The sequence below is a fragment of the Petaurus breviceps genome, unplaced genomic scaffold, assembly GCF_028583685.1.
Source record: "Petaurus breviceps papuanus isolate PSGF00001 unplaced genomic scaffold, PetGlider_PUasm1.0 181, whole genome shotgun sequence".
Lineage (NCBI taxonomy): Eukaryota > Metazoa > Chordata > Mammalia > Diprotodontia > Petauridae > Petaurus > Petaurus breviceps.
Genome location: NW_027185784.1, coordinates 21,410,103 through 21,420,959, shown reverse-complemented (window position 1 = coordinate 21,420,959; position 10,857 = coordinate 21,410,103). Strand labels below are relative to the sequence as shown.

The 10,857-nt window shown below is 38.7% G+C and overlaps 1 protein-coding gene across 3 annotated transcripts in view; it reads left to right on the top strand.

The window, feature by feature from the left end:
• Positions 1 to 10,857, top strand: part of DGKI (diacylglycerol kinase iota) — a 586,838-nt gene that overhangs the window by 176,316 nt on the left and 399,665 nt on the right. For all 3 annotated transcript variants that reach the window (XM_069087305.1, XM_069087306.1, XM_069087304.1), the window contains exon 3: positions 2,004 to 2,099. In XM_069087305.1, the coding sequence (XP_068943406.1) occupies positions 2,004 to 2,099 (96 nt within the window). The remainder of the gene's footprint in view (positions 1 to 2,003; positions 2,100 to 10,857) is intronic.

Sequence of the window (10,857 nt, the reverse complement as noted above, 5' to 3'; positions counted from 1 at the left end):
CATATGATTTCATTCAAATTTATACAATATACCTTCAAGTCCATGCTATAATAATGTGAAAGGGAAAGAGTAATAGCAATTCTGGGAGCAGCTAGGTGGCACAGTGAATAGAGTACTGGGTTTAGAATCAGGAAGGCTCCTCTTCATGAGTTCAAATTCAGCCTCAGACACTTCCTAGCTCTGTGACCCTGGAAAAGTCACTTAACCCCATTTGCCTTAGTTTCCTCATATGTAAAATGATCTAGAGAAGGAAATGGCAAACCATTCCAGTATCCTTGCCACAAAAACCCCAAATAGAGTCACAAAGAGTCATACATAACTGAACAACAATAATGGCAGTTCCATGGTGAGCAGCATGAGAAAAAATGTTGAATCTGGAGGATGTGGATTTGGGTTGAAATTCTGACTTGTCACTTAGTACCTTGAAACCTTGGACAACCTTTCTGTTCCTCAGTTTGTAAAAAAGAAGGGTTAGACTACTTATCATCTCAAGTCCTTTTAGGTTTTAAATCCATGATCCTGTGAAATGTCATCATAAAGAAATGAGACTGATTTTCTTACATGGTTTATAGAATCATTCTCATAATTTTACAGTATATTTTATTTTTTCCCTGATAAGCTTAGTTCTTTTTATTTTCAGGCAGCAGGCCTGGTTCAGCTTTTGATTTTTTATTTATTTTATTTTTTGCTTTTTGGAGGGCAATTGGTTTTAAGTGACTTACCCAAGGTCACATGGCCAGTTTTTGTGTCAAATGTCTGCGGTCAGATTTGAACTCAGGTCCTCCTGACTCCAGGGCGGGTATTCTATTCACTGTGCCACCTAGTTGCCCCCGATTCAGCTTTTGAGCAGGAGTATATAAATTGTTGATGTTTAGTGACTGTGCACAACTTTTTCGTGGTCTCCATTTTCCATTTAGCAAGATGTAAGAAGGAATTTACTTCAGTGGAACCCCAACACTTCAGAATAGTTCACATGGCACTTCAAAGACCCTTGACATATATTTTGGACAGTAGAATCCCATAGTTCTAATAGCTGCCCTTCCCTTCAGGTTGGAGTAGATCCAAATATTTTGAAGTAGCCGTGAAAGCTCACAGTTTAGGATGAAGTGAGGAAATACCCATATGACTTAGTAACTGCAGACCATTTCTAAGGAAATATAGGGTTGTTGCTGTTTTAAATTAAATGTCATTTGGTTAATCTAATGGTTCAAAATAGCTTTGTCAGGTAAATTTTGCCTTTTTCCTTAGGGCAAAGGTTCTTTTTTTTGTGTCATGGACACAAGTCTGGTGAAGCCTACAGGACACTTCTCAGAATAATGTATTTAAATGCATGAAGTAAATTATTAAAGATTATAAAAGAAACCATTTATATTGAAATACAGTTGTCAAAATAATTTTTAAAGAGGGCTTTAGCATCCTTAGTTGAGAGCCTTTGCCTTAGGGGGCTTGCTTTAATAGACAGGTAAGAAAGCTTGATTAATAGCCAATAATATGTCTTCAAATTTAGATCCTATCAAAGTGCTTGAAAAGTCTGTTTCTCTTTAAGTAATTTAAACATCATTCCTGTAAGATATTTCACAGTATGCAGTATCAACAAGAATTTGCTAGGCAAAGGCAAATGAGTCTATTCACCTTTTGAATAGTGACAGATTCCGAATTAGTGAGGGCCACATGAATGTGCTAATGACAGATTCCATTAATCCGTTGTACATGTGGTTAAAAATACCAAACATCTCAGCGGCCTAGGGCTATTTCTGTTCAAAATCAAACACGGCCCTCCAACCCAGCAGATTGATATTTCTTCCTCCCCCTTTCCAGAATTTTGGAAGAATCAAGTCTGGTAATTTTGTCGTGTGGTCATGTGAGCACTTTCCCATTTATTAACTTTTTTTCTTTTAAAATAAAGGTTAGATTTGAATTTTTTTACTCTTAGTTATCATTCCTTGTACCTCCTCTCATCCCTGAAAGGAAAAAACAAAATAAAACTGGTCTTTTTTCTCCAGGAGAATGCTGTGAATGGAGAACACCTGTGGCTGGAGACCAATGTCTCAGGAGACCTGTGTTACCTCGGGGAAGAAAACTGTCAAGTCAAGTTTGCAGTGAGTGTTAGCCTCATACTTTCCTGATGTCTTCACAATTTTTTTTCTGGAAGAATAGTTATGAGACTGTTTGATCAGATAGGCAGGAAGGGTTTTCTTTCCTTATATTCCAAGAAGCATCTTAACAATCCTGTCTTGAAAAGGGAGGCTATTGATTGTCTCCTGGAATATAAAGGGTCAGGGTAAGGATGCAGTTCCCCAAATCAATATGACAACATAGTATGCAAGAATTGAGGTCAATATTTATGATTTGATTAAGCAGCACCTTGTTTTCTACCCTTTGCATTTTGTGACTAAATCAACTAGGCGTGATAGTGGATGGGAAGGGAACAGAACAGAGTGGAATCACTTGGTGAGAAACTAGCTTACACCGTCCACTTGAGCAAACACATAAGTTGGGTCCACGGTAGGGTGGGATGTGAGTATATGTCTGTGCCTATATACAGTTATATGTGCTGTATGGTGGGGTGAAGGGGAGAAAATGGCTCAACAGGAACTGAGGAGGAGTACCAATTTATGAGAAGCTTTGTAACTTCTGATAGGCAAAGACATATGTAGTGACATTATGATACAAATGAGGGGAATGATATGCTATGTGCTTAAATGAGTTTTAATTGTTATCACATTGCATGGAAAAGGACATGGTTACTTTAAAAGAAGGTACTCTTTGTCAGAGAACAACTCATAAATGTCACAGGGAAACTGAAACCCTCAATGTCTAATAATATGTAGAATTATGCATATTCAAATTATCAATCAGAAAAAGATGTGGAGAAAGCTTAGACTAAGTTACTCAGAGAAAGAGAGGGCAATATTCCTTTCTATTTGGGAAAAAGACAGTATCAGGATGTCTGGTATAGAAGAACAAATGATATTATTTCTCTCTTTCTTCTTGGCAACAAGGAGAGAAGAAAAAGTGAGGAAGGGAGTGAAGAGGGCAAAGGTCTTATTGTTCTACTAATTTGTAAGTGGAGGCTTAAGTCTTTCGTTCCTGGAGGAGTTAAAGACTGTAGTATAAGAAAATATACAAATGTTTTTGATGTTTAGATAACTCTGAAGCTCCAAAAAGTTGAAGCTGGAGCAAGAACTGTATACATCTAGTAAAGACTTTGATTTTGAATTAATAGATTTATGGGGAGGTTAGATCTACTCAGTTCTGGGGAAGAATCAGAATGAGTGTAGACTTATTTTGTTAAGCTTAAGGTCGGTTAGGTGGTCTGATGAATAGAATACCAAACCTGCAGTCAGGAAGATCTGAGTTCAAATCCAAATTGAGACACTTGCTAGGCATATGACCCTAAGTCACTTAACCTCTGTTTCAGTTCTCTCATATATAAAATGGGGACAATAATTAAGCACCTAGCTTCCAAGGTTGTTGTGAGGATCAAATGAGATAATATTTGTAAAGCTTTTACCATAGTTCCTGGTAGATACACTAGATATTTATTGAATCCTTCCTTCCTTCCTTCCTTCCTTCCTTCCTTCCTTCCTTCCTTCCTTCCTTCCTTCCTTCCTTCCTTCTCCTTCCTTCCTTCCTTCCTTCCTTCCTTCCTTCCTTCCTTCCTTCCTTCCTTCCTTCCTTCCTTCCTTCCTTCCTTCCTTCCTTCCTTCCTTCCTTCCTTCCTTCCTTCCTTCCTTCCCTTTTAAAAGTTAGTAAATGACGTTTCTATTTTGACTAGAGTTTTGTATTTCTTCAAATTTTCCTTTTACCTGGTGCATTCTCTTTAAATGTAGTGTTCTTTCATGTTTGGGATTTTTAATTCTAGTACACACATTTTTAAAACTTTAAGAAGAACACCTAATTGGGGGAAAGTTTTATTTTTGGTTAAACAGTTCTATGGGAAACCTAGTTATTTGGACCACCTTCAAAATATCAACTACCACCTGGCAACAGTTTACAGTAACTGTAAGACAGGTACCTAGGAGGAATTGAGTTCATTTGCCTTGGCTTTGTAAATTAGATAGTAAGAAAATAGTTTATAAAACATAAAGTACTATGAAAGGTAATATGGCATAAGGGATAGGATTTTGGCTTTGGAGTCAGGAAGACCTGTGTTCAAATCCTACCTCTGACTCATATTGGTTTATAACTCCAGGTAAGTTATCTAACCTCTTAGGGCCTCTGACAGCTGCAAAACAGGTGCCAATATGCATTTGAGAGGGAATTTTCTCACTTGACATTTCCCATAACAGCAATATCACTGGTCACTTTAAGAAAAATATAAAAAAAACAACCCAAACCTACATGTCAAATGTTGTTATTAAAGATTTGTTATAAATAAAAAGCTCTAAATTGGCTTTACTGGGTGCCTGAGGTTAGGATTAGGGGCTATGGGTAGAAATGGTGAAAAGGTAAATATCTGCTTCAAGTAAGTAAAAGCTTCCTAAGAATTGGAGCTACCCATAAATGGTAGGGGGATACTTCCAAAGGTAGTGAGTTTCTCCTAACTAGAGACTTCAATAAAAGCCTGGATGATATTTCTCAGGTATGATGTAGAGAAGATTCTTGGTTAGCAATGGATTGAATGAGATGACCTTGGTGGTCCCTTCCAATTCCAAGATTTTGATTATCTTATCATTATTCATGTTAGCATCATCATAAATCCAATCCTGTAAAGTGCCAGCAAATGCAACACAGGGACATGTCTGGTTTGATTTTGTTCTGTTTTTGTATTGCTGTTGGCTGATCAGTTGTGAAAGGGCTTGGAGAACTCATTCCTTTTGAGTAAAGTTCCTTTGTAGATAGTTTCTTGGCCAAGAGTGCCCCTTTCAATACATGTGCACCCTTTCTACCCTTCCCCATGCCCTAACAAATCCTGTCTACAATTTGTAGACCAGAGTTTCTCTGAAATTGATAAAAAGTTCAGAAATAGATAAAAGAAAGTCCTTTTAGCTTTACTTTATCTGAATTTCATATTATTTACACACTTTAGCTTTGTTTCAAAAAGAAAACAGCCAATATTGTGTAGTGGCAAGAATACTGGTCAGCTCAGGGAATTTCACTGATTCTCTTTCCATCTTTATCACTAACTGGGTGACCTTTTGAAAACCACTTGGATCCTTATTTTTCTGGCTGTCAAATAAGGAGGATTGGCCCAGGTTGTCTGTAACGTCCTTTCTGGTTCTATGATCTCTTCCTTAAAGAACAGATCTTTAATGAACTAATCAGAGGAGACTATTGTTCCTAAGCAAGTTCGTTTTAGCCAGTTACACGTATGTGTCTTCTCGTCTTTTTCTTAACTGTGTCATAGGATCATACATGTAGAGCTGAAATGGACTGCAGAGACCACTCAATACAACTGCCTCATTTTACAGATAAGGATACTGAAGTCTAGGGATGTTAAGTCACTTGTCTAGGATCACACAGCTAGCAAGTTTTGGAAGCAGGATGTAAACTCAAGTCTTCCTGAATCCATAGCCTTCACCTCAGACGCTGCACCACCTAGCTTCTACTGTGTAAAATATAACTTTCATAGTAGGACATGGTTTAACAAGGATATTCTTTGGATGTAGAGGATTAATACCTTCATTTTACTGGAAAAAATAACTTTATACCTTGATGCTCATTGCTTAAACATTATATATTTGTTATAAATGGTGACATCCACCCAGAACTAGGAATTTTTGCATCAGAGTCAAGAGGCAAGAAAGTTAATGATGGGGAAGGAGACAGAGACCCTAGGTCCCTAGTGTGAGGAGGAGGAGAAGCTCAGCACTGAAGATTACTTGGTAACTTTCAATTTAACAAGCATTTAAGTGCATTCTATTGCAAGGTGCTGTGCTAAGCATCATAGATAAAAAGACAGTAAAATCATAGATTTTGAACTAGAACGGGGTTTTAGAGGTCCTGTAGTCTAACTCCCATCATTTTGTCCATAGCGAGCTTGTGTTCCCACAGTTATAACATGTAAGCAGATAAATACCTAATATTTAAAGAATTAATAAATAGGATGATCAGTTAAGGCTTCCCACAGAATGCCTGGATGGTAAACTGATACAATTGTAGGATCAGGACTTAACATACTACTTAGAGTTTATGGTCTCCCATAGCATCCATCCACAGGAGAAGGCATGGTAACCTGCTTAAAATGTTCGATTAGAGTATGAGCTCCTTGAGGATAGGGACTATTTTTGTCTTCCTTTGTATCCCTGGCAGTTAGCATGGTACCTGACACGTAGCAAGTGCCGAATGAATGTTTATTGACTTGACTTATATTAGTTTGGCAACAGATGGGATCTTAGATTAGTCACTGTTCTTTTCATAGTTAGATACGTGTAGTACTTTCTAGGCTTAGAGCTCTCAGTTGATATATATGTGTAGTACATATACATATTGACAGTGCTGTGATGACACCACCCTTATATCCTTTGTTGCTTTTTTCATGATCCAGGTGTCCAGGGAACATGTTCCCATAAGGGAATCTAATTGTGGGCTCACATGGACCAGGATTTTTCCTAGGAAATTGAACTAAAAAGAATGCAGTTAGGATTCTTTCTCTCTTTCTGGCTTTTTGCTTTTACCCTTGAGTAATTCTGTTAAAATCTTGAAAAATAGAGCTTAGGTATGGATGCTATCTAAGGTTTTTTCTTAGGCGTGTTCTTCCCCTTAACCTAGCTCTCCTCCCCTTCCTCTTCCTTCCCTTTCTCTTTTACCTCATCATTCTCCTTCCCCTTCCCCTTCCCCTTTCTTTCTTTTGTCTGTCTTCCTCTTCTTAAAATACCTCCTGATGGGTCATTGGCACCCAACAGGGATTTCTGAACTTTTCTTTTCAAGGCTGGAAATGTCATCTTTCCAGAAACGATGGTCATTGACCTATGCTTAGGGAAGGAAACAGAAAGGTAGCCTGGGATTCAGGCTCACTTAGGCAAGTTCACATTCCTTCTCCCATGTACTTGTAGTCACAGATTGTTATTGCCTGTTGAGGACGGGGTAAAAGAGAGAAAAAAAATTCCCTCCCTCCATGTACCCTTGCTAGAAGGCCAAGGACTACAAAGTTCTGGCAAAGAGTCCCAAATGAGAAGACTCAAAAGAAAGGGTGCTATTCCCATAGCTCATATGGAGAATATATCCTTTTGATTCATAAGCATGCCCTACCTTGACTTTTTGTGCCAGTCACCTTTGACATAAGACCTTATAGGGTCCAGTCAGGTAATAGTGTGTCATCTCAGAAAAGAACATGTCTTGCTGTGTCACTGGCGCAATTTCACCTCTTTTAAGCAAGGATCGAGAGCCTGCATCTAACTCCATGGGAGGTGAACCTTTGTGCAAACCTTAGAATTTCAAAAAGTCAATTAAAGGTACTCAATTGATTAGGAGTTCCTCTGATCAATTTCCTACTACATATCTGAACCACAAGGAACTACATTAGGTCTGGCCCTTTGAGAACTGGTACATAGCTCCAAATTACTATTGGTCGTATGACAGACTATTGAGTTGTGCTCTCTTATTCTGTATCCTAACAGTATAACTAAATTGGGGCTCAACCCTCTCCTAAAGAAAGATCCCAAGCCTCGGTACAGCAGCTATTTGCTCTTATCCCAAAAGCCACCAGACACGGTTCTGTTTAGTAGCCATTTATTGGCTCCTGGCTTGCTTCCTTTTTGCTTTTAGGATTGTAAAAGCCTTCTCTCTCCTGATTTACCAGAGTAATACCTTCATCTCCATTTTGGTGTGTTTCATTTTTTTTTTAGAACACCAGGTACCCATGGTAACAAGTAAACAAACCACTTTTGGACAAGGTAGTAATAATGAAGTTATTTATATAACTATCCTAATAAGACCCAGGAATGGATGCTCAGGCACCAGTCCCAAATTCTTTTGCTTATATTGCTCCCTATGCCTCAATTTCTTTACCCTGACTATTTCACCAGCTAAATTCCTGCTCATCCTTTAAAATCCAACTACAAATGTCCTTTCTTCCTGGAAGCTTTTAATGATAATGGTGTTCCCCCCATGAATCTCACTGAAAATGTGTTTGTATCTCCCTTATGCCCTTATTATATGTAATGTTGGATTGCAATTATTTGCAATAGAAAATAATTTTATTGCACTTATTTGTATGGTATACTGGGTTAAGGCCAACCTTGGAATCAGGAAGGCCTGGCTCAAGTCCTACCTTACATATATACATAAATTACTTAACCTCTCAGACTACTCTCCAAGAGCCCTAAGGTATAGAGGATTTAACAGTTGGTGGAGAGAATTTGCACACTGGGAGTTACCAAACACAGGTGAAAATTGTAGATCTGAACCCCACCACTCAATGTTATCTGTATATATGCCAAGATTCCTTACAGTATAGTTACCGTAAGTTCCCTGAGAATAGATATTGGGGCGTAGTGGATAGAGAACCAACCTCAAAGCCTAGATTCGTGTTCTGCTTTTGACATGTACTGTTTTTGTTATCCTGGGCAAGTGACTTAACTCCTCAGTGCACTAGGTGATGCTCAAAGAACATAAAATGCAGAGAAGGTGCAGCTTGTATTAGCAAAAGGAGTTTCTTCATCTGGGAGATCAGTTGTACCAATGAAAACACAAGTCTAGTCCTTATCCCTATCCCTGGTCCCTTAAGTTCTTAGCATAAAATATTTGTTGAGCAAATGATTGATAAATATCGTAGTGTTCAGTGCTAGAGATGTAGTAAAATTAAAAGCTGGCACAAGAAGAACATCATACACTGTAACCTTAAGATGTGGTTGGGTTCTTTTATATTGTCTGGAAAGGGTAGGAGATGATTACTCGTAGTGGGAGAAGGAAATACCAGACATTGAGCTTTTTCCTTACCTTCAGGGTAGGAATCCCCCCCCCCCCCCCCCATCTCACCTCCAAATATCAGATTTGGGGATGGAAGTCCACTGGGCCATCCTAGTTTAGGGGAAGGAAATGATTGTTAATAGCTACTAGTATCATACCATTCCTCCCCCCCCCCAGTTTTTGCCTTTCAGTCAAAGGCTTGTTTCTCTGATTTCCATATCTTATAACTTCCAAATTTGGTTGATAACAACCAAAGTACTTCTTGATTAGCAGCATTACAGTTTCTGTAGCAGGGCACAATGAAATTCTCAATCCAATCAAAGTCAACAGGCATTTATTAAGCACCTTTTGTACTCAAGGTACAATGCTAGACACTGAGAATACAAAACCAAAACAAAAAAAAAAACAGTCCCAGTCATCAAAAAAACTTACATTCCACTAGAAACCCAAATGTTAAACTTGAATTGATACTTAATATTGTCTCAGACAATTTATTTCATACCCACAACAGTGAATTATCTAGTTTAGTTTGTCCAAATCAACTAGATCTATTTTATTTTATTTTTGGAGGCAATTGGGGGTCAAGTGACTTGCCCAGGGTCACACAGCTAGTAGTAAGGCCAAATTTAAACTCAGGTTCTCCTGACTCCATGGCTGGTGCTCTAGCTACTGTACCACCTAGCTGCCCCAAGTAGGTCTATTTTTAACACAATTGATTACCATTTGCCCATTCATCTATAAAAAGTAGGATTGTATTCCTTTTAACTAAAATGACCCAGATGGATAAGTCCAAAGGACATAAAGCAGTGGTGATCCTCCCTCTTCTATTCATTCCACTTCCAACCAATTCTTTGCTCTCTAGGTTCTCTTTATAGATTATTAATGTTGCTGACCAGGCAAGATAAAAAGAAATAACTTCTGTTGTTTCCATGATTTGTACTTTTTCCTAAAAGGAAGTCTGAATTTTCCCCTTTGCATCTTCAACCCATTGCTTCTAGTTCTATCCTTAAGGGTCAGACAGAACAAATCTGATTCCTCTTCTGTCTGATAGTTCTTCAGATACTTGAAGGTAGTTGTCATGTCCCCTCTGAGCCTTTTCTTTTCATGTTCCAAAAATCCCTAGTTCCTCCAGCCATTTTTCATATGGCATGACCCCAAGGGCTTTCACTGTTTTAACTGCTCTCCCCTGGATATTCTCCAGCTTATCAATGCCCTTCTTTAACTGTATTTCCCAGAACTGAGTACAGCATTATACAATGGTAACCAATGTAAACTACCTTGAATAAATGTAAACAGCAAAAGACACTCCAATTATCTCATGGGTACATTTGCACATGATCCTGAGTCATTGCTGGCACTATGCCTTCTTTATTTTGTTTCTATATAATAACTGACCTGGCTTGGGGTTGGAGCAGGGATCCACACATCTGTCCTCCTGCCACCAAGGAGTAGTAGACTACTTTACACAACCCAATTAAGCCAATAAACTGCAAGAAGACCTATTTACTACTAAGCTGGCATGGACCCCTCTTAAGAGGAACTTTAGTAGTCTCTCAGAGGGTTTGCATCCCTACAATTGGCATATCAGGGTAAAACCGATTAGCCACCTTACTGTTAGCCTAGCTGGCAGGTTAGTTTGGGCTACCCCTTCCCCCCCATTAACCTTGTGTCCTTATAAACATCTCAGATGTGCTCTGACCAGGGCAGAGTACAGTGTGATGATCAGGGTGTTCCTGTAAGCAGTGCCACTCTTACTGAAGTTGCAAATAACATCCACTTTTTTGACTAATTACATTGCTGGCTTGTATCTCTCTTATGGTACCCTAAAATTCTTGATCTTTTTTTTTTTAAAAGCAATTGGGGTTAAGTAACTTGCTCAAGGTTACATGGCCAGTTATTTCTGGGTGTGGTGCTAAGTGTCTGAGCTCAGATTTGATCCCAGGTCATCTTGACTCTGGGGCCGGTGGTCTTACTCGCTGTGCTACCTGGCCGCCCCAAAATTCC